Below are 22527 nucleotides of genomic sequence, written 5' to 3'. Positions count from 1 at the left end.
TTAAAGCAAGTGCCCCTTGTGCTGAGGACAGTCACATCTACCTGATTGAAAGATACAAATTGGTCCCTGTCTCTGGCCCCAGAGTGATGATTAACAGCATCTGCTCTCATCCTCAGAAGTCTCCGAGTTTGAACAATAAATGCTATGGCAATGGTACCCTCACAGCTGGGAGCAGGGGTAGCTTGAGAGGAAGAATGTAACAGTTGACGTACTCGATACCCACCTGGTACCGCAGCTGCTCTGCATCATAGATCTTCTTCAAGGGGACCACAGAGGGAGCAAAGCAGTGCCCCAGCTTAGCCAGCAGCACTCCATTCCGGAGGCTCTCTTCCAACTCTACAGGGGAGGGAAGCTCCTCCTTCAGGCAGGCCTCCATCCAGCTGTGGGCACAAACCCTGTGTCACTCATTTTGACAGGACCTGTCTCCTCTCCATTTCTACTCCACCATCAACTCTTTTCTCTTCCCCCTTCTTCCCAAGCTGCTCCAAATGCCTGGACTGATCAACCTTCAACTTCATCCACCGAGAAGAACTTTCCTAAGGGACACTGTACCTGTCCATCTTATGGGAGAGTTACACAGACTACCATGGAACAGAATCTCTCAATCTGCCTGGCTGCCTATCTAACTGTTGAACCAAACTGACTCTGTTATTTCATTTTGCACTGTTCTCTAAGAACTTGGGTACAGAAAGTCCTTGTCTGAGCCAGGTGCTGGTGGCTCTTGCCTGTAAACCTGCTTGGAGGCTGAGATCTGAGAATTGCAGTATAAAGCCAGCCCATGAAGGAAAGTTCCATGAAACTATTATCTCCAATCAATGACCAGAAAACCAGACATAGCTCAAAATGGAAGAGTGCTAGCTTTGAGCAAAAGAGCTCAGGGACAGCATCCAGGTCCTGAGTTCAAGTCCCTCAACCAGCAAAAATGAAAAAGAAAGTCCATGTTTGCTATAACACTTTTTATAGCTCACCAGTCAGCTTCAATGAGGAAAAGGATTGTAGGGATCCCATGGGCTGATGGACTGGGAAAATGTGAAGAGAAAGAAGTCAGAAGTCAGAAGGCCCAGTTTCCATGTCCCTCATTTAACCTATGAGACTCAGTTATATAATTGGAAGAATGAGGATAATGCTGTTTCAGTAGGTAGCTACCAGAGTCAATGAGCTAACGATTGTGAAAACACCTCAACTTTTTTTATTTTGCCAGTCCTGGACTTGAACTCAGGGCCTAGGCACTGTCTTTGAGCGTTCTCAATGCTAGCACTCTTATCACTTGAGCCACAGCACCACTTCCAGCTTTTTCTGTGTATGTGCTACCAAGGAATCGAACCTAGGGCTTTGTGCATACTAGGCAAGCACTCTACCACTAGGTCATACTCTCGGCCCCACATTTCAACTTTTAAAAGAATTATTATTAACCCAGGCACTGCTGGCCTATAATCCTACATAGGAGGATCATGGTTTGAAGTCAGCATGGACAAGGAAGTCTGTGAAACTCATATCTCCAATTAACTGCCAAAAAGTCTGAAATAAGAGGTGGGGCTCCAGTGGTAGCTACCCTTGAGCAAAGAAGCCAGTCACACATTACTGCACACCACTGCTGCCATAAATACCTGATTTTCCATCTGCTCCATCTTATCTATTTTGGAGAAGACATTAGAAAATCTTTTTTTCCCTTTTGTTGGTTGGTCATGGGGCTCAAACTCAAGGCCTAGGTGTTGTCCCTGAGCTTTTGCACTCAAGGCTAGTGCTCTACCACTTTGAGCCACAACTTTCAGTTTTCTGGTGGTTGATTAGAGATAAGAATCTCATGAACTTTCCTACCTGGGCTGGCTTTGAATTGTGATCCTGAGATCTCAGACTCCTGAGTAGCTAGGATTATAGGCATGAGCCACAAGCATCCAGCCAGATTTTCTTTTTAGACCATCAGAAGGATTTGATAATAGCCTGTATACTATTTCCAGGGACTTACAGATAATTTAATTGGGAATTATGTACACAGATATCCATACATTTTAGGAATATGGATTGAAGGTTGTAGGGAGATAAAAAGGTGTGATGTTTGAGGTTTCCTTTACAAAACAGAGGATGCTATTTCAACTTACCCTTCCCCTTGCCTCATTGCATGTGCTTTGGGAGAAGGTGCATGGGATAGGAAAGATGGGAAAGGCAGACTAGAAAGAATCTACCTTTCTGGACTCTGCTTACCGCTTGGCTTCCTCCAGCCGACACAGGTACTGATAGGCAACGTTCTGCCGCCTCTGCACATCCATCTCCTCAGCCGTGAGGCGTTCATCTGAGGAAGAGAGATGGTCAAGAAGGAAGTATTAGTCAAGAGTCTCAGCACTAGCCGGGCGCGGTGGCTCACGCCTGTAATCCTAGCTACTCAGGAGGCTGAGATCTGAGGATCAAGGTTCAAAGCCAACCTGGGCACAAAAGGACCTGAGACTCTTATCTCCAATTAACCTCTAGAAAACAGGGAGTGGGCCTTGGCTCAAGGGTAGGGTGGTAGCCTTGAGCTGAAGAGCTCAAGGACAGCGCCCAGGCTGAGTTCAAACCCTATGACCCACACAAAAAAAGTCTCAGCACTGAGATAGATGGTGCATTAATTCCCATACATTGACACCCTTTCACATGTCTTCCAGCTGCTGTTCTTAAGTCACCCATTATCAGGGACTTCCTTCTGGGCTGAGGTATTTCTTCTCATTCCTCTGAAGCCATGTTTTGTCCTCTGCTTCCTTCCCAAGTCCACCTCACGCCCTTCTCTCAGTGCTGCTTGGTAGGAGTATCTAGAGCAGTCTTTGGCTGGGGGCTTAGTTCTTTATCTTATCTTTCATTATATGCTGACTTCTTCTAGAGCTGTCATCCTGGTCAGATGCCTCAGCACCAGTTGGGATTTATCATGCAGCAGCCATTCATTCATCCACCATTCAATACTTTTTTAATTTTTTCCCCAATCCTGGGGCTTGAACTCAGGCCTGGCACTGTCCCTGAACCTCTCATCTGACTCTGTGAGACTATCTCCTATAAACTACTCAGAAAAGCCGGAAATGGTATTGTGGCTCAAGTGGTAGAGTGCTAGCCTTGAGTGAAAAAGCTCAGGGACAGTGTCCAAGCCATGAGTTCAAGCCCCACAGCCGACAAAGATGTTCAAACTCAAGAACAGATAATCCTGTCAAGATGGCAGCCACCATAAAGAAGGCAGCTGCATAAGATGACATTACTTATGAATAACAACCAAAAATAATCAAATTTGCACGGAATATGAGTAGAATCATAGAGGTAAAGGAGAAATTAGTAAAAAAGAGCCAGGCAGGGTGGCTCATGCTTGTAATCCTGGCTACTCAGAAGGCTGAGATCTGAGAATCAAGGTTCAAAGCCAGCCCAGGCACAAAAGGACCTAAGACTCTTATCTCCAATTAACCTCTAAAAAATGGGAAGTGGGGCTTGGCTCAAGGCTAGGGTGGTAGCCTTGAGCTGAAGAGCTCAGGAACAGTTCAAGCCCAGGCTGAGTTCAAGCCCTATGACCCACAAAGAAAGAAAGAAAAAGAGCCAAAATTTAGAAGATGCCTATGATGATATCATGCTTGCAGATAACGACTGCTTAATGATAGCCTATCAAATTACAGGTGTTTTCATTAGCCATTCTCAAAAGGAAACCCAAGAAATATTAGAAGGAAAACTCACAAGAAGAAATTGACACCTTAGAATCCATAGTGAAGTCAATTTAGCAGGTGTTAGCAGATGTGAAAGTTGAGTTGTACGTGAAATTTGGCAGCAATGTAAACCTGGAAACTGATGAAAGTTAAATATTTTACACTTTTTAAATTTTTTAGTAAACGAGTAGTGTTTAAAAAAATAACTTCCCTTCTTCAAATGATATTGAAAAGAAAGCTTGTTTTTTGGTGTTGGTCATAAGGCTTGAACTTGTTTCCCGGGTGCTATCTCTTAGCTTTTTTGCTCAAGGGTCTCTACCACTTGAGCCACAGCTCCATTTCTGGCTTTTCTGGTAGTTGACTGGAGAGAAGAGTCTCATAGACATTCCTGCCTGGTCTGGCTTTGAACTGTGATCTTCAAATCTTAGTCTCCTGAGTAGGAATACAGGGATAATGAATAGGCACCCAGCAAAATCTCCTTTTTTGTGAATATTTAATGGAACTTGGGAGGGGTGAAGAATAAAGTATCCTTTAAATGACACTCTGCCTTAGTCAAAGGTTCTTCTTCTTTTTTTTTTTTTGTCAGTCTTGGGACTTGGCCTGGGTGCTTTCCCTGAGCTCTTCAGCTCAAGGCTACCGCACTACCCCTTGAGCCACTTCACCACTTCCAGTTTTCTGGTGATGAGTCTCACAGACTTTTTAGTGCCCAGGCTGGTTTTGAACCATGATCCTCAGATCTCAGCCTCCTGAGTAGCTAGGATTACAGGCGTGAGCCACAGCACCTGGCTTCAAAGCTTCTTTTATATCTCTCTAGTCTCTTTAGGAAAAACAATACAAAATGAAAACACAGGTGAGGAGAAAGCTATACACCTACCAGGAAAATAAACTAGGAGACCTTTCAGAGACTATCTTTGACTTACTTAATGTAATTCACACTTTTTATTTTCTTTATATTGCATATCCTGCAACATGACTTGGAAGAGGGCAGGGCTTATTTGAATTGGCAGTTATGAAAGTTAACACACATCCATACACATTTCCAAGTAAAGATTTGAAAGTGCTGCCCAACCACAGGAAAACCATCAGTTCCTCTGCGGGGGTGTACAAGGAACAAGTGTTGGTTGTTAAGCATGGAAAATAGACCAGTAAAGGAGTGACATCACCTCAGAGTTATGACTCTAGAGGACTGAGATGGGCTGGGTTTTGTACACAACACCAGAGTCTCAAAAAAACTGTTACAAAATAATCTTCCTGCTCTAAAGTTGGAACTAGCTTCCTTCAAGGACTTTGCTCTTTGAATCCTAAGGGAAAAGAGGTGGGAGTAGTGAAGGGAAGGAGCAGGTTTTGCTGTTCATTCAAGGATCAGGGGACATTTTCTACCCTCCCAACCTGTCAACACCAACCTATCTCGCTAAAGCCGGGTTTTAAAAAAGACTTAACAGTATCAGTCACAGAGGGGGGGAGGGGGGAGGTGGAGGGGTGGGTGACACACAGTAATGCTTATAAATGCAGAATATGGGCTCCAATCCAAACCTACTAGAGCCGAAGCTTTAGGATAAAGGCTCAGGATCTGCATTTTAAACAGCCTGCGCATGAATTGTAGGCACTATTAAATTTGAGGGACGTTGTCCCAAAGTGGCATCTCCTAGTCAAGGATTCTCCAGGTCCTTTAGGAATCCTGTCCCAGTGGCAGCGCTGGGCAAGTATGGTAGCCGCCAGTAACTGAACTGCAAGGAGCCATCAGACCACCTACATTCTCCCGACCCTTGAAACCCAGAATTTGGGAATAAGGGAGAAAGCTCCCTGAAAACTTTGAGATGCAGCAGGGCAATCTGGCCCAGGATTCTTGGCCCGCGGGCACAGGACTGGTGGTTTCTCCCAATCTCCCAGCTTAGCAGCCCCTGACCTGACCTTTCCCGCAGTAACCAAGCCCCCCACCAGTCGCAACCCTGCTGGACCCTCCTCTGACCCCGTTAGCACTCACAGGCGGCCCGGGCCGAGCCTGCTCCTGTCCCCTCCATGTTCCTTCTTCTTCCAGGTTTGAATCTCCCGCCACTGGGCCACCGCCCCTTACCGGGGTGGGACGCTTCCGGTCCTTACCGCGGGGGCTCCTGGGGTTTGTAGTTCGGGGGCGCAGAGGCTGGCCACCCAGGTGGGAAAAGGTAGGCTTTCTGCTTGACTTCCAACAAGCTAAATTGTTTGTTGTCGTTGTTGTTGCTTTCCAAATAGTCACGGCCTTGAGCTAGTCTTCCCCTTAACCTGCCCCACTTCCCACAGTGTTTCTGTGTCTCCCCAATTCGTGGGCCTACTTAGTATTGTGCGTTGAACTAGGTGATGGATACTGAGATCGATAAGCACAAAGGAGTTTGATGTTTTGGTAAAAAGGATATGTAGACATGAGAAAGGGTATCAATGTATGTGAAGTAATGCACCTTCTATCTGGTGAATATAATGTAACCCTTCTATTAATTACAATAAAAATATAGGAAAGAAAGAATACAATGTTGAATATGAACATCTAAAAAAAAAAGGATATATAGTCACAGGATATATGATGCACAGAGGGAAAGGATTATAGCAATGAAAGATGGAACTGGCAGATAATCTATGTTGAGAAGTGAAAGAGAATTTACTAGACTGAAGGAACAAGGCATTCCAGCTAGTAGAAACAGCATATGCAAGTGCAAGGAGATGAAATTAAACTAATTTCAGTTGTGGAGAGAACAAAGATCAGATACCAAGAGGCAGGAAGGTAGCCTGGAGACCCAGGCTCAGTCCCACAGTGCTGGGCACTGTGCAAAGGCACTGAGATGGGGTCTGGTAAGCAATCACCACCCAAGCAATTCTTTAGACTTAGGTCACGGGCATATTTATGTTTTAGAAAGATTCCTCTTGCAGTAGAGTTGGGAGCAGGGTGAGACTAGGGACAAAGTCCAATTGAGAGGCTATTGAAGCAGCACAGAAACAGATACTCAGATACTCCTGAACTAGTTTTTCTTTGTTGTTGGTTTTTTGTTGTTTTTTGTTTTTTGCCAGTCCTTGGGCTTTTTTCAAGGCTAGCTCTACCACTTGAGCACAGCACCACTTCTGGCTTTTTCTGTGTATGTGATACCGAGGAATTGAACCCAGGACTTTGTGCATACTAGTCAACTCCCAGCCCCCTGAACTAATATTTTTCATGTAATATTTATCTTTAATTACCTTAAGTCTTATGGCCACATCATTTACAATCCCTTTCTCTAAGAAGTTTGCAAAAAGCACCACACATACACAGTAGTTCCACCATTTTGTGTTTCTGAATAGCTGCATAAAGAAAATCCTGAATTATAATTTTGTCTTAGTAAAGAATTAAAAATAAACTCTGTATTGTATCTATCATGGTCACTTTTACAAGTATCTGAACTTAACAAACCAACTATAAAATGTGACAAGTGTTAAATATTCTTTATTTGACATTTATACAAAGCCACACTCAGTTTTGGGGACTGAAGTCAGGGCTCAGCTTTGCTTACTCACAATTGGCACTCTACCATTTGAGCCACATCTCTAGCCTGTGTATTTTCTAATTTTCTGATTTCTCCTAGATCTTTAGCCTAGTAGACTAGTCAAGTAATATCACTGTAGATAAGTGAAAATTTCACTTGGACAAGTCTACAGGTATACATTTCATTGGCTTATCACAGGAGTGGATAAAATTTTCTTAGAAGAATATATAAAGGGAGAGAAAATAGCCCTGGGTTTGATTCCTCAGTACCACATGAATGGAAAAAGCCAGAAATGGCACTGTGGCTCTCAAGTGGTAGAGTGCTATCCATGAGCAAAAGAAGCCCTCAGGACAGTGCCCAGGCCCTGACTGGCCAAAGTCACAGGACTGGCCAAAAATAAAAAGCTAAAGGAAAGCTGGGTGCGGCTTAGGAGGCTAAGATCTGAGGATCTCGGTTCAAAGCCAGCCCCGGCACTAAAGACCAGGAGACTCTTATCTCCAATTAATCACTAGAAAATAGGAAGTGGGGCTGAGGCTCTAGGGGTAGGGTGCTAGCCTAGAGCTGAAGAGCTCAGGAACAACGCCCAGGCCCAGGGCTAGGGTGGTGGCCTGGAGCTGAAGAGATCAGGGATAGAGCCCAGGCCCAGAATTCAAGCCCCATGACCCATAAAAAAAAAAAAAAACTAAAGGACAGCATCCTGGCTCCAAGTTCAACCCCAGTACCAGCTCAAACTAAAAAAAGAAAGAAAAGGTGGGCTGGGAGTTTGGCCTAGTGGTTAAAGTGCTTGCCTAGCATGCATGAAGACCCAGGTTCGATTCCTCGGTACCACATACATAGAAAAAAGCCAGAAGTGGTGCTGAGGCTCAAGTGGTAGAGCTCTAACGTTGAGAAAGTCCAAGGACAGTGCTCAGGCCCTGAGCTCAAGCCCAGGACTGGCAAAAAAATAATAATAAAATAAAAAAAATAAAGAAAAGGAATGGACAGAAATTGACAAAGAAAGAGTCAAGCCATAATGAGTGACAGAAACCAAATGAAAAGATGAAAAGAGGAACTTGCAAGGATATGTTGGATACATGTGGGGATCAAACCGGAAAATAATGCAGAAGTGATCACAGGATCATTGGCAGGTCATTGGAATGTTGGTGAAAGCAGATCTTTAGTGCCTGCTCCCTCCCCATCATCCTCTCACCTAAAGGAAAGCATGCTGAGTGAAGGATGGATTGAACTGTGTATCTGTTCCTGACCAGGCTGTGTTGATAGCATCCTGAGGGCTGCCCATGGGAAGTAACTGCAGGCAGCTGGAGAGCCTGCTGGAGCATGGTACCCTCGCAATCCCCCTGAACATGGCAGGCTCATGGCAAAGGCTGCTGAACAAACACTAGGAAGCCCAACTACTTCCTTATAGTTTTTTGGTTTTTTTCCCTGGCATAGGCCTCTCTACTTAAAAGAAGCCTTTATCTAAGCAAATGAGGACACTTGCTTTCTGATGCAGGCCACCCTGGTGGAGTTGGGTCATTAGGTCCCTGTGGTCCTGGGGCCTGCTATCCTCTCATTAAGCCAACCTGGAGGATAGAGATCAGTGAAGTTAGGAAATGGAGCCCAGTGTTGGGGAGGCTCTTCTGATCTTCAGGCCTTTTATGATCATCAACCTTTTACCCTATGTCCAAATGTGAAACTGTCACACAGAGCACAGTATGGAAGAATGTGAGTGCATATATGAAAAGGTTCACTCCTGAGATAGCCCAAACCCATTTAAACTATCAATTAGCCAGGTACTAATGGCTCATGCCTAAAATCCTAGCTACTCAGGAGGTTGAGATCTGAGGATTGAAACTGAAACCAGCCCAGACAGAAAAGTCCACAAGATTCCATCTCCAATTAACCAGCAAAAATGCTGAACTGCTGATGTGGCTCAAGCAGTAAAAGTACTAGCCCATGAGTGAAAAAGCCAAATGGGAGGGCAAGACCCTGAGTTCAAGCCCTAGTACTGGCACAATGCTGCCCCCCCAACCAAAAAAAATTATTCATCACCCTGTACTGAGAGGATCTCTAGGCTAGCCAGAAAACTGTGGTTTCATTCCACCCACATGATGGCTCTGTGTTCTTGAGCAAGTCATACCATCTCTCTGAGCAGCAGACTCTTAACTCTATGAAATGAAGGAATGAGATTAATGATTTTTTTTTTGCTGGTCCTGGGACTTGAATTCAAGGCCTGGAGCCCAACAGGATTGGTGATCCCAGCATGTAATGCTTTATTACCTGATGTGAGAAGCTTGCTGTAATATCTGCAGAGGTCAGAGTCAGAACTGAGCAGAAAGGGAAATAGAACTCAGGTGTCTGTGTGTTTAGCACTAGGATAGGCCACTTGTGCTGTCAGTCAAGGGACACCCTCCCACTCTCCCCACCCCCACCCCAAGAGTGGAGGGAGGTAGCCAGTTGTCTAGTAACCCTAGGGGCTGTGAGCTAAGAGCTAGAGGAAGTAACTCAAGACAGAGGAACCATTCCAGAAAGCCAATTGCTGAGCGAAAAGCTAACAAGGTAAGCTATCCTGAAACAGGGCCCTTAAAACTGGGTGGGTGCAACCAGAAATGCCTCTGGGTCAAAAAGTCAGGATCTCTGGGTGTTTTTAGAAGAGAACCCCCCCTCCTGGCTTGAGGCTAAGGCTCAAACCTAGCATGACTGCTAGGCAAGCTCTCAATCACTAAGCTAAATTCCCAATTCTGCGGATAGTTTTTGTTTGCTTTTCTAAGCTCAGGGCCTTGTACTACTTAGGCAAGGGCTCAACCACTTCAGCCACACCCCAACCCTTTCACTTTCATTATTTTTGAAATTAGGTCTTGAATTTATGCATGGGCTGGCTTGGACCACATTCTTCCTATTTATACTTCCCAGGAGTTGCGATGATGGGTGTGCACTGTACTTAGCTTTTTTATGGTTGAGATAGAGTTTTCTGAACCTTTTGCCCCAACTAGCCTAGAATTATAATCCTCCTGAACTCTGCCTCCTAAATAGCAAGGATTAAGGACATGAGCCACTATGCCCCACTTCAAGAGAGACTTTCATGAAAAAGGCAATACATCACTTACGGAAATGCTACCTGGCCCTCTTAAAAAGAAAAAAAGAAGAAGAAAAACAGGCAAGCATTATAGTGTATATTTGCAATCCCAATATTCCAGAGGTAGTGTCAGGAGGGGCTGGAGTTTGAGGCTCAACTAACATACTGAGATCTTGGCTTCAGGAAAAAAGCAGATGATGGAAGGGACCAGGAGCTTAAAGCCTAGTAGGGTTTTTTTGTTTTTTGTTTTCGTTTTGTTTTTTCTTTTTCTTTGCCAGTCTTGGAGCTTGAACTCAGGGGCTGCTAGGCACTATCCCCAAGCTTCTTTTTGCTCAAAGCTAACATTCTACCCCCAGTCACAGATCCACTTCTGGCTTTTTTTGTTTATGGGGTACTGAGGAATCGAACCCAGGGCTTCATGCATGCTAGGCAAGCACTCTACCACTAAGTCACATTCCCAGTCCAAGCCTGGGTGTTTTCCACCCTTATTTTCTGTCTCCTGGGAGGAAAATGCAGAAAAGGTTTGGCCTCTGGAGGGGAATGATACTTACATAGTACACATGCTGATGAGATGAATGCTGGGAAACAGCAGAATATGGGAACTAGGACAATCCAGCAGACAGAAAATAGAGATGGAAACAGAGGTAGGGAGAAGGCAAACTATGCTAGGCCAGGACTCCCCTCCTGGGGCTGCGTCCCTCATAATCAACAGCCTGTTCAGCTTTGACTTCCCAGTGCCTAGCACGGATCCTGGCATGTAGCAGGAAGTCACTGACCTGAACTGCATCTTGAATTAGATAGCAGGAGTTCCAACATTATGAGTGGGTAAAGCTGTCATGGGGAAGGAGGGAAAGGAGAATGTAAATGTTGTCCTGTCTTTGTCAGAAAAATTGCCATTTTAAGCCAGGCTCTGGTGTCTCATGCTTGTAATCCTAGCTATTTAGGAGACTGAGACCTGAGGCTGGAAATTCAAAGCCAGCTTGGGCAGGAAAATCTATGAGACTGTTATTGCCAATGTGCTACCCCCCCCCCAAAAAAAAAGCTGAAAGTGGAGCTGTGACTGAAGTGGTAGAGGACTAGCCTTGAACAAAAGAAGCTTAGAGATAGCGAGATAGCACTCAAGTACTGAGTTCAAGACCCAAAACCATCAAAAAATAAATGACCATTTTCAAACTGTGTGTCCAGGGCCTCTCACATTCTAGACAATTGCTTACCACTGAACTATCCCTGTCCACCAGTTTTTAACCTTTAACCTTGTGTGTGTGTGTGGTACTGAAGTTTGAACTCATACTTGGTAGGCAGGTTCTCTACCAATCCCTTTTTGCATTATTTTGAAGATAGGATCTTGCTTTTATGTTGGGCCTGAATTGCAGTTTTCCTATTTGTGCCTTGTGGGGATGACAGAAGCACATCACGATACCCAGCCACCCATTGGTTAGGATGGAGTCTCTTAAATTCTTTTTGTTTGGGGCGGGGAGTTTGGCCTAATGGTAGAGTGCTTGCCTAGCATGCAGGAAGCCCTGGGTTTGATTCCTCAGTACCACATACATAGAAAAAGCCAAAAGTGGTGCTATGGCTCCACTGGTAGAGAGATAGCCTTGAGAAAGCCCAAGGACAGTGCCTGGTCCCTGAGTTCAACCCCCAGGACTGGCAAAAAAAAAAAAACTTTTTGTTTCAGTTACCTTGAACTGAGATCCCTAATCTCTGCCTCCCAAGTAGCTAGGATTTACAAGCTCAAGCCCCAGTACCTGACTTACCCATTTTTAAGCATCCAGCTCAGTGGCATCAAGTATACGCACATTGTTGTGCTACCATCACCACAGCCAATTTTTTATTTTATTCAATAAACTTAAAGTTGCTCCACATCTAGTAAGAGAAAAAAACAGACAGGAATGTCAGCATCTCTAACCCAGTGTGATACATGCCATAAATATTTGCATAAGATTCCTGGGGACCACACAAGTCCCTAATTGGTTGCAAGAAGGAGGCTCTTTTCTTCCCTTCCCCTCCCTTCTCTTCTTTCACTTCTCCTTCCCTCCCTACCCTTTCCTTCCCCTCTTCTCCTTTCCCTCTACTTCTCCTCTCCTCCCTTTCATCCTCTTTCCCCTCCTCCTCCTCTTTTTGTTCTTCTTCATCATCATCATCTTCAGTGTTTGGACAAAACCTATGGGAAGGAGCTTCCTGAAGGACGCTGTTACTTGGTTGAGGAGAATTTAAAATAATCAGGTCTTTGACAGGAGCTGGTGGCTCACACCTGTAATCCTAGCTGCTCTGAAGGCTGAGATCTCAGGAGACTGATTTCACAGTTTGAAGCAAGCAGGTGGGGAAAGTTGCTGAGACTCTTATCTCTTATCAACCACCAGAACTAAAAGTGGTGGTAGGGTTCTAGTGGTAGAGTGCTAGCCTTGAGCAAAATAGCTTAGGGACAGTGCCCAGGCCTTAGTTCAAGCCCCAGGACTGCTTCGCCCCACTTCCTCCCCCCAAAAAAATAGAGGGGGGGAGAATAAGGTCCTTAAACCAGGTACTGGTGGCTCACACCTATAATCCTAGCTACTAAGGAGACAGATCTGAGGACAACCATTGGAAGCCAGCCTGGGCAAACAAATTGAGAGATTCTTAACTCCAATTAACCAGCAAAAAGTCTGAAAGTGGAGGAATGAATTATGTGCCAGCCTTAAGTGAAAAAGCCAAGCAAGAGCACAAAGGCCCTGAGTTCAAGCCCCAGCAATAGGAAAACAAACGAACAAAACTGCCATAAAGCCCTCAGAGTGAAGGGATGGATGAGCTCCCTACCTTAGATGAACTGAGGAGAAATATCAAGAGAGACATCTTGGGAACCTTGACCATTACACTAGTAGAGGTAGAACTAAGTGCCCTCAAGGGGTCCTGCGGTGAGGGAAGCCCAGGCTGACACACGACCCCTGTACTCCCCCTTGTCAGCCACATGTCTTCCCCCAATCCTGAGGCTATGCCCCCAGAGCCTGACTACCCAAACTGCAAGAAAAAAAAGAAGAGAAAGTGGCTGCAGCAAGAGGTCAGCATCCAAGCCCTCACTCGGGCTGGCCACGGGGCTCTGCAAGCTGGCCGGAACCAGGAGGCCCTGAGCAGCTTCCAGAAGGCCTTCCTGTTGGCCTCCAAGGCCCCAAGAACCAAAGACATCTCTGTGCTTCAAGCCTGTGCCTTCAACCTGGGGGCTGCTTATGTGGAGACCGGGGACCCAGCCAGAGGCCTCGAGCTGCTTCTACAAGCCCAGCCTACACAAAACCCACAGGGCAAGTGTCACGGGGACCAGTGTTTTAATGTGGCATTAGCCTATCACGCTCTTGGTGACCTGTCCCAAGCTCTGAACTGGTACCACAAAGCCCTGGGCCATTACCAGCCACAAGGTAACCAGGGGGAAACCCAGGCAAAAATGGGAGACTGTTACCAGGCCCTGGGACAGCCTGAGCAAGCAGTCCACTGCTTGCAAGAAGCAAGCCAGGCCTATGCCCTAGCAGGCCAGCCCCAGGCTGCAGCTCTGGCACTGGGGGCTGCAGCTGGGTGTATGTTGAGGAGCGGACAGCATGGGGTGGGTGAGGTGGTACAGGTGCTGGAGGAGAGCCGGAAGCTTGCTGAGAGGAGCACCGAGTCAGGACTGCTGGGTGAGTCTTTGGGTTGAGAGGGGTGGGATTCCAGAAAGAGGTAATCCTGGTGGTACCCTGAGGGCCTAGGAAGAAGCTGAGGAACTCAGGAGATGTGGGACTGGGGGCTGTCCCTGTACACACTAAGACATGACTGAATTGGCTACCCGTGATCTTGGCTGTGTCCTCTAGGGCCACTCTATAATGACCTCGGCCTGGGCTATGCCCAGCTCCAGCTGTTCCCTCTGGCAGTGGAGGCCTTCCTTCAGGCTCTTCCCCTGTGCCAGGAGCCTGGAGAACGGGCGACGGTGCTCAGAAACCTTGGGATGGCTCACAACGCCCTTGGCAACTATGAAGAAGCCCAGGATTTTAACCACAAGGCTGCCAGCCTGCATGGTAAGTGCCAGGGGCTGGAGAATAGAATTGGAACCAAGGAATTAACAGGAAATTCCTGCCAGGGCTCTAGAACAATAAAGATGGATGGATCTTTAGGATGAGTTATTTATTGGGCTTGGAAGACCAGAGCTAGTGGGTTAGGGGCTGGGAGTAGAGGAGATAGACTAGCCAGACAAATGGAGGCTGTGGGCCTGGAGAAGAACCTCCCACTGTTGTTGATGAAACAGGTGTTAGTGGCCCACGCTTACAATCTTAGCTACACAGGCAGCTGAGATCTGAGGATTAAGGTTACAAGCCAGCCCGGGCAGAAAAGTCTAAGAGAGTTCCTATTTCCAGCAAAGTCGTGGAAGTGGAATTGTGGTTCAAGTGGCAGAACACAAGAGAAAAAGCTAAAGGATATTGTCCAGGTCCTGATTTCAAGCCCCAGTACCAGCACTAAAAGAAATTTTTTAAAAAAGTAGCAAATCACTTGTTCTCTCTGAACTAGTTTCCGCACGTATAAAAGTGGAGCCTCAATGGGCCGGGAGTTTGGCCTTGTGGTAGAGTGCTTGCCTAGCATGCACGAAGACCCGGGTTCAATTCCTCAGTACCACATACATAGAAAAAAGCCGGAAGTGGTGCTGAGACTCAAGTGGTAGAGCTCTAGCCTTGAGAAAGTCCAAGGACAGGGTTCATGTCCTGAGCTCAAGCCCAGGACTGGCAAAAAAAAAAAAAAAAGTGGAGCCTCAAGAGCGTTGCAGGGCTCATACTAGCCAGTGGAGACATTTAGACCGTAACTCAGAGTTCAGGCCTCTGTAGCCCACCTGGAGGTGTCAACATCTAAGAACCCTCCCTTGTTTGCCAGGGGGTATGGTCTCCAACAAGTAAAGCCTCCTCCTAGTACAGGCTGTGCTGTGTTGTCAGGCTCTATTGGGCAGCGGTGGGAACAGGGACGGAGCTTCAGCAGCCTGGCATTTGCTCTGAGCCAGCTGGGGGACCACAAAGCTGCCAGAGACAACTACTTGCATGCCTTGCAGGCTGCCCAGGATACCGGTGAGCAGGAGGGGGGTACCATTTGGGTTGGGTGGGGTTACCCAGAGACTGAAGATTCTTGAGGTTGGTGGGGAGGCAAATGGGGGGACTTGAGGGGGTATATTTCTGAAGGTGAGTGTCCATGGGACAAAGATGAGAGGACCTTTCAGGCTGTCTTTCGCAGGGGACAGGAAAGGACAGTGGCAGGCCTACGAGGGCCTTGGGGCTGCTGCAGCCAGACTGGGGCAGTATGACCAGGCTTTGAAATACTATAAGAAGGCATTGGCTCAATGTCAGGTGAGACTTCTGTGTTAGATCAACTTTTCCTACTGGCCTTCCCTTCAAAGCCTTCTCCAGCTGCCCCCCCTCACACTCCTTGTTCATTTATCACATATGAACTAGACACATTTGTGCGTTTAGTTCTGGGATATCGGGGATATGAAGAAGAGGTGGTCTCTGTTGTACACAGTTCTGGGCTTAGTGGCATGGGATGGGGTAGAAGAGAGGGAGTCTCCTCCATCCCTCCTTGACTTGTTTCTTTCTCCCCACAATCCCCTGAGAGCTTCAAAGTCCAGGCCTTCCTCAGTTCCTACATTTTCCGTTTTCCCCTTTGTCTCCAGAAAGAGCCAGTTTCTGTGCGAGAACGGCTTGTGGCCAAACTGGCAGATGCCATGAAGACCCACTTAGCCCAGGTGGGATTAGTCCAGGTTTGTGCCAAGGTGAGATGACACTTGAGACAAGGAGCTGAGGGTGGGGACAGGCTGCCTAGAAGGAGGTAGCTATGGGCAGGCCTCAGGGGTGACATGCTTAACTGCTCATCTGTGTCCATCTTGTCCATCTGTCCCTGGCTTGCATGTGGGATATATATCATGTTCCCAGACACAGGGATGTGGGTGGGGATTATGGCACATCTCCGGGAGTGCAGTCTCAAGACCTTGGCTAAGAAGAAATAAGGCCAATGAATACAATCAAGAATCCTCTTTATAAAAAAAAAAAAAAAAAAAAAAAAAAAGAATCCTCTTTATGAATGTGAGAAGACTGCAGTTTCCCACATGGCCACTGGGTGGAGCTAGTACTCCAAGGAAGTCACTCGCCCATCTGTAGGGCTTCACTTTCCTCATTTCTGGGCTTTTTCTCCCCCTCACTGTACCTCTCAGTCTAGGTTGGCTCTCCAACTGCCTCCCCACATCAAGATACCCTTAGAAAACCTCTCCCCAGGAACCAATATTTATTTATTTTTGCCAGTTCTGGGGGCTTGAAGTGACACTGTAGCTCCAGTGATAAGAGTGTTAGCCTTGAGCAAAAGAAGCTCTAGGAAGCTGGGTGTGGTGTGGCTCATGCCTATTACAGGCTACATAGCTATCCTAGCTGCTTAGGAGGCTGGGATCTGAGGATCAAGATGCAAAGCCCTCATGGCATAAAAGGACCAGTGTCTCTTTATCTCCGGTTAGCCTCTAGAAAAGTGGGGCTTGGTTTAAGGGTAGGGCGGTAGCCTGGAGCTGAAGAGCTCACGACAGCATCCAGGCCAAGTTCAAGCCCTATGACCCACAAAAAAAATAAAAAGAAAAGAAAAAGAAAAGCTAAGGAGTGTCCAGGCACTAAATTCAAGTCCCAGGACTGGGAAAAATAAAGAAAAGGTGTGGATTAAGAGGTAGGCACTAGAAAAGAGTGAAAATCTGAGCAAGAGCAAGCATGAGGTCCTGAGTTCAAGCTCCAGCACACACATTCACAAGCTGGGTGTCCATTTTTCTCAAACCACTTTCTTGTATTCTTCATTCCAGGCTCCAGGCAAGGCCCACCAAACGGCAGGGACCTCAGCCAAGGTGCAAAGCAGCACAGCAGCCGCTCAGCATGGGTAAACAAAGCAGCTTTGATGGGAAGGAGCCAGGCCTCTGAGGTGTTGGGAGGTGTGGCAGGGGGCGGAGCCTCCTCTGATTCCCATAGAGGAGTAGTCCAGGCAGCTGCCCTCTATTAAACGTGTCCCCTTCCCTGTCCCTGAAGACCTTCTTGTGGATGGGAAGATGAAGAGAAGCAGGAGGAAAGGTCTATGAATATTCCTGCAATGTCTGGGCTTCCAAGACTGGAGCTGAAGTGTGAGTGGAAGAAAGCTGTCCAGGTTGTGCCCTGCTTCCTTCAAATGAAATTTTGTTCCTTCCCTTTTGGTCTTCTCAACCCAGGTTTGCCCTTGGGCTACCCCAACCTTGTCTTTTATATTACCAACCCCTACAACAGCCTTCCCCACATTTCAGCTTGCCTCTCATGGACCTGACCCACTTCCCCCAAACTCTTTCCAGATTCACCCTCTCCTTGCTGCTCCCCAGCTTTCTCATCCTCTACATTACAGCTTAGGGCACTCTGGTTAATTGAGAACTTACTACTTGCCAGATATTATACTGGGTGCTTTTCTTATTCCATCTCACAGTGCACTAGATTCTCCCTCAAAGGCTTTCAACTCTGGGAGCAGAGTTCCTGGCTGTTCATTGAACTGGCCTGAATGACTTACTTTGTTGACATGTTTTCCATATGCCCCCTTCCAGGCCCATGTTAGTCAAACACCTGCCATGTAGTCACCACCGTCCTCGTTCTTCCCCCAGATTGTTCTCTTTCCCACCATGATGGTTATTGGTATGGAGAGGCCTGTGGTGAACATCTGACTCTCTCCATCTAGGTCCAGGACCCAGTGCCCTTCTTCCATTTGGAGGCCCAAGTCCCCACAGAGTACAGTACCCTAACATCCTGGTACCCAATGGCCACCAAGCCAATAGGTGAGGAGGGGAGGAGCCTGGAGAACTGACAAAAGAAGTAGAAGAGGAAGTGGCTTGGATTAATAGAGCATGAGTGGGGGAAAGGTGAAGTCTGGTGCTAAGGTCCTGAGCCTCTTTGTCTTTGCCCTTCAGTAACATGAACAACCCTCATCTAGCTGTAGAGGCACACAGTATGCCCTGCTGCCTGCATGGCCTGACTGTAGGAGCTAGAGAAAGGAAGAATCGTGAAGAAAGGGAGGGAAGAAAGCTTGGGGCTGCTGCCTCCTGTACTGGAGCCCACAAACAGAGGTGAGGACCAGAGAGGGTATGGGAAGCTAGAGCATGGAAGGGCAAACCCTAACATGCATGCCTGTCTTAGGTCCAGTGAATGGCCCAGAGAAACCCTCAGCAGGAACCCTCAGAGGAGAATCCTCCAATCTGGCTTCTGCATGATCCTGTGACCTGCCCTTGCCCCAGCTGGCCACAGCCAACACACACACACACACGTTACTGATTTCTAAAGTCTAAGGCTCAACCCATTTGTTCAACCAGTATGGACAAAAGGCCAAACACAGGGATGTAGCTCAGTAGTACAGTACTTGCCTAGCATGCACAAGACCTTGCGTTCAGTCCACATCCTTGCAAAACAAACGAACAAACAAAATTATTATTTTCTTTTTCTATGTATATGATACTGAGGAATAAAACCTGGGTCGTCGTGCATGCTAGGCAAGCACTCTACCAGTAGGCAAAACTTCCAGTCTGAAAAATAAAATTCTTATGTGCAATAACAGTACCTCATAAGCTTGTTATAAGACAACACTTGTAAGACACTGAGTATGTGGAACATGTGTTTAATGTTTAATAAATGTCACCTCGGAGTTGTTGTTGCTGCCCTAGGTGTTGTCTGCAGGCCACAGTGATTGGGGCATTGCTATTTCCCGGAAGAAGCTGAGTCATGTGTTGGCTAAGCTATCTTCTACAGCCTTGAATCCTTGTTTCTCATACTCAGGAGTTCTCTAGGAAGCCACTGTCTCTAAAGCCCCCAACCAAGAAGCAGTTTTTCAAACTGGAAAGGGCTTAAGCCATCAGATTTGGATCCAGAAAGGAAATAAAAGCTTATGAGCTACTATTACTATCCCTTTCATAAACAAGGAAAAGAAGGGGCTCCACATAATGGAGTACATCTGCAATCTCAGCACTTAGTAGGCAGAACATTAGGATCAAAAGGTTGAGGCTTGGGGCTGTGAGCATGGCCTAGCAGTAGAGAGCTTGCCTAGCATACACAAAGCCCTGGGTTTGATACTATGGTACCATATACACAAAAAAGGCCAGAAGTAGTGCTGTGGTTCAAGTAGTAGAGTGCTAGCCTTGTGCAAAAGAAGATCGGGGACAATGTCCAGACCCTGAGTTCAAGCTCCAGGACCGGCAAAAAAAAAAACAACAAAAAAGTTCGAAGCTTGAGGTAATCCTGTAATCCTATCTACTCAAGAAGCTGAGATCTGAGGATCATGGTTCAAAGCTAGCCCATGCAGGAAAATCTAATTAACCACCAGGAAACCAGAAGTGGTTCTGTGCTCCAAGTGGTAGAGCACTAGCCTTGAGCAAAAGAGCTCTGGAATAATATCCAGGCTATGAGTTCAAGCCCCACAACAAACAAAAGAAAATTTTGCGGCCAGCTTGAGCGATACAGGCTTTTTCTATGTGTGTGGCACCGAGGAATCGAACCCAGGGCTTCGTGCATGCCAGGCAAGCACTCTGTAACTAGGTTACGCTCCCGGCCCTCGATTACACTTTTCACTATCGCACATCTGACCTATTGAAGGTTTATGGTAGGAAGGTACCGACCGACGGTCCGGTGGTGAAAACCATGGTAGAGAGCGGTCCTAATTAGGAAAGCACGTCGTGAGGTAGGGAGGAGCCTTGGCTTTCGTTCCGGGGAGCAGCAGCTGTCTGGGACGTCTTTGCGCGCATCTCCACCCTATCCCGGTGCTCAGCGGAGAAGCCGACACGCGTGACCAAGCTCACCCCCCAGCAGGAGGTGGGGCAGAAGAAATCCCGGCTACCCGCTAAGGTGTTCGGCTCCCTGAGGACCTACAAAACCAGAACTGACCCGCGAAGTGCGGCTGCACGTCCGGGGCTTCCGTCGGTCAAGAAACGCGGGGAATCCGCACGCTCGGCGCGCACCGGCACTTCCGGAATCGCGTGTGGTGGCCACGCCCCTCGAGGGGGAGGAGCAAGCGCTGCGCGTGCGCAGGGGGCGGGCCGGAGGCGCGCGCCCGGCGGGCTGGATGTCGGGGCTGCGGGCGTTGCTGGGGCTTGGGCTGCTGGTGGCGGGCTCGCGCCTGACGCGAGTCAGAAGCCAGGCGGGCGTCTGCATCGCGGGAACCACCTGGTGGGGAACGCGGCGTCTGAGCCTGAGTGGCGGCCGGAGCTCAGAGGTCATGGCGAGCGCAGCAGTCAAGTACCTGAGGTACGCGAGCGGGCGCGCGGGGCAGGACGAGGGCGCTCGGGTCCCTCCCGGGGCCGGGGACTCAGTCCAGGGCTTCTCACAGCCAGGAGGAGGCCCAGGCCGTGGACCAGGAGCTATTTAACGAGTACCAGTTCAGCGTGGACCAACTTATGGAGCTGGCTGGGCTGAGCTGTGCCACAGCCATTGCCAAGGTCAGTGGTACAACGTGAAGCGTTTGGCAGGAGCCGCTGTTCAAGCCTCCTGGCTTAGGCACAAAGGGGAGGGAAAGACAAGTGATCCAGCGTGCTGTTAACCGCCTGAAACTCCTCTACCTCTGCCTTCAGGCGTATCCCCCCACCTCCCTGTCCAGGAGCCCTCCTACTGTCCTGGTCATCTGTGGCCCCGGAAATAACGGAGGAGATGGCCTAGTCTGTGCCCGGCACCTCAAACTCTTTGTGAGTATATGGGCAGAGGCTGTCAGGGAAGGGGGCGAGGATTCTGGAATCTGGATTGAATGGCCAATTTGTTTCTAACTAGGGCTACCAACCATGCATCTTTTACCCCAAAAGACCTAACAAATCACTCTTCACTGGATTGGTGACTCAGTGTGAGAAAATGGACATCCCTTTCCTTGCTGAAATGCCCCCAGAGGTAGGTGGCTCCAGTTTACTTCCTCCATCTCCTCAATCACTGCCTTGCATTCCACATTTTTAGGACAAACTCACTAAACCAATCCTTGAGGGATGCCATATGAATAAAAGTGGTGCAACTTCTCCATAAGGTGTGCTCCATGAATATCAACTGAACACCACTAACTCAGAAACTTCCTGAGGCTCTGTCCTCTGTCCAGTAGTCCTCTCAAGCATGCAATTAGCAGTTGCCCCCCCCCTCCCCTAGCTTGAAGTGATTGCCTTCAGTCTAACCCTTTCTGTAGGTGTATAGAATTGAGGGTGGAAATTTTAAGATAAAACAAAACCTTCCACAGATGAATGAATACACTCGGTGCAGAGGACTGGTTTGCCTAGTTACAGGATTGGATCTTCACAAAGCAGAGAACATAATCAGGCCTTCTTGACTCCTAGTCTGAGGCTCACCCACAATGTTGACTTCCCAGTAGCAGGAAGACACTCAGGATAATGTATGTGGACTCAGGGTGGCCTGAATTTGTGGTTATCTTCCCTTGACTCTATACCTTAGACCTTAGGATGTCCTTTGACAGAGATACCACTGTGTGTCTTTGAGTGGGCTCTGGGTAGAGAGATCTTCCTAGATAAGGCTCTCTGTGCAGATGACAGCTCTGACTTTCCTTTTTCTGCTCCACTACAGCCTATGATGATTGATGAGCTGTATGACCTGGTGGTGGATGCCATCTTCGGCTTCAGCTTCAAGGGTGACGTTCGGGACCCATTCCGCAGTGTTCTCAATGTCCTGAGTGGAATCACTGTGCCCATTGCCAGCATTGACATTCCCTCAGGTACTGGGACTCAAAAGGTTGGGAGGGAAACTGGGCCCTACACTGTTCTCAAGGCACTAGCATCCTGATTCTTGAGCTATTGTTTAAACTAAGCTTGAAACAATTCATCTGGGGTGGGGGTGGGAGAGAACACACCTTTCCATATCCCACATTAGGGCTGTGGAGCAAAGTTTCGAAGTCCACTTCATAGGCTGGCCCATGAAGAAACCCAGGACCAAAGTAAAGGCAACATCTAGGGGGTACGCTAAGACTACTTACAAGGGAAGGTGTAGAAGGGGACTAGACATGTAGCTTTTCCAGTGCTGATTGCCACACTCTTTTCAGGATGGGATGTGGAGAAGGGAAACTCTGGAGGAATCCAGCCAGACTTACTCATCTCCCTGACGGCACCTAAAAAGTCTGCATCTCAGTTTACTGGTCGGTATCATTACTTGGGGGGTCGTTTTGTTCCACCTGCTCTGGAGAAGAAGTACCAGCTGAACCTGCCACCCTATCCTGACACTGAATGTGTCTACCGTCTACAGTGAGAAAGGATGGGCATTCATTCCAATAAAGATTTAGTGCCTTCTCTCCCCAAACTTTGGTGTCCCAGAAGCTCTTCTGGCCATAAAGATTAGTGATTGGTAGGAGCCAAAGAACA

At 47.6% G+C, this 22527-nt stretch overlaps 3 protein-coding genes and 1 pseudogene across 3 annotated transcripts in view; 3 read left to right on the top strand and 1 right to left on the bottom strand.

The window, feature by feature from the left end:
* The window catches only part of Iqgap3 (IQ motif containing GTPase activating protein 3), a 42598-nt gene extending 40316 nt beyond the window's left edge, over positions 1-2282 (bottom strand). Inside the window, exons 1-2 of the mRNA XM_090340733.1 lie at positions 2203-2282; positions 224-380 (exon numbers count right to left, since the gene is read on the bottom strand). Of these exons, the coding sequence (XP_090196859.1) occupies positions 224-380; positions 2203-2267 (222 nt within the window). The 5' untranslated portion in view covers positions 2268-2282. The remainder of the gene's footprint in view (positions 1-223; positions 381-2202) is intronic.
* Positions 2283-3174: 892 nt separating this feature from the next.
* LOC150058114 (prefoldin subunit 4-like) lies at positions 3175-3803 on the top strand (annotated as a pseudogene).
* Positions 3804-9618: 5815 nt separating this feature from the next.
* On the top strand, positions 9619-18461 carry Ttc24 (tetratricopeptide repeat domain 24). Its single transcript, XM_090341627.1, has 11 exons — positions 9619-9673; positions 13131-13831; positions 14003-14206; positions 15110-15238; positions 15402-15514; positions 15838-15936; positions 16999-17072; positions 17219-17310; positions 17886-17982; positions 18115-18270; positions 18341-18461. Exons 2-11 carry the CDS (start codon positions 13135-13137, stop codon positions 18420-18422), a joined length of 1743 nt encoding a protein of 580 aa, XP_090197753.1. The 5' UTR covers positions 9619-9673; positions 13131-13134; the 3' UTR covers positions 18423-18461.
* A 1751-nt stretch (positions 18462-20212) lies between these two features.
* Positions 20213-22465, top strand: Naxe (NAD(P)HX epimerase). Its single transcript, XM_090340732.1, has 6 exons — positions 20213-20434; positions 20517-20625; positions 20758-20868; positions 20951-21064; positions 21740-21887; positions 22212-22465. The coding sequence occupies exons 1-6, from the start codon at positions 20253-20255 to the stop codon at positions 22412-22414; spliced, it is 867 nt and encodes a 288-aa protein (XP_090196858.1). The 5' UTR covers positions 20213-20252; the 3' UTR covers positions 22415-22465.
* Positions 22466-22527: the final 62 nt, after the last annotated feature.

Source organism: Megascapheus bottae, chromosome 10 (assembly GCF_031878675.1).
Source record: "Megascapheus bottae isolate mThoBot1 chromosome 10, mThoBot2.hap1, whole genome shotgun sequence".
NCBI classification, from domain to species: domain Eukaryota; kingdom Metazoa; phylum Chordata; class Mammalia; order Rodentia; family Geomyidae; genus Megascapheus; species Megascapheus bottae.
The sequence above is the reverse complement of the archived record's forward strand: the minus strand, read 5'-3'. Positions and strand labels throughout refer to the sequence as shown.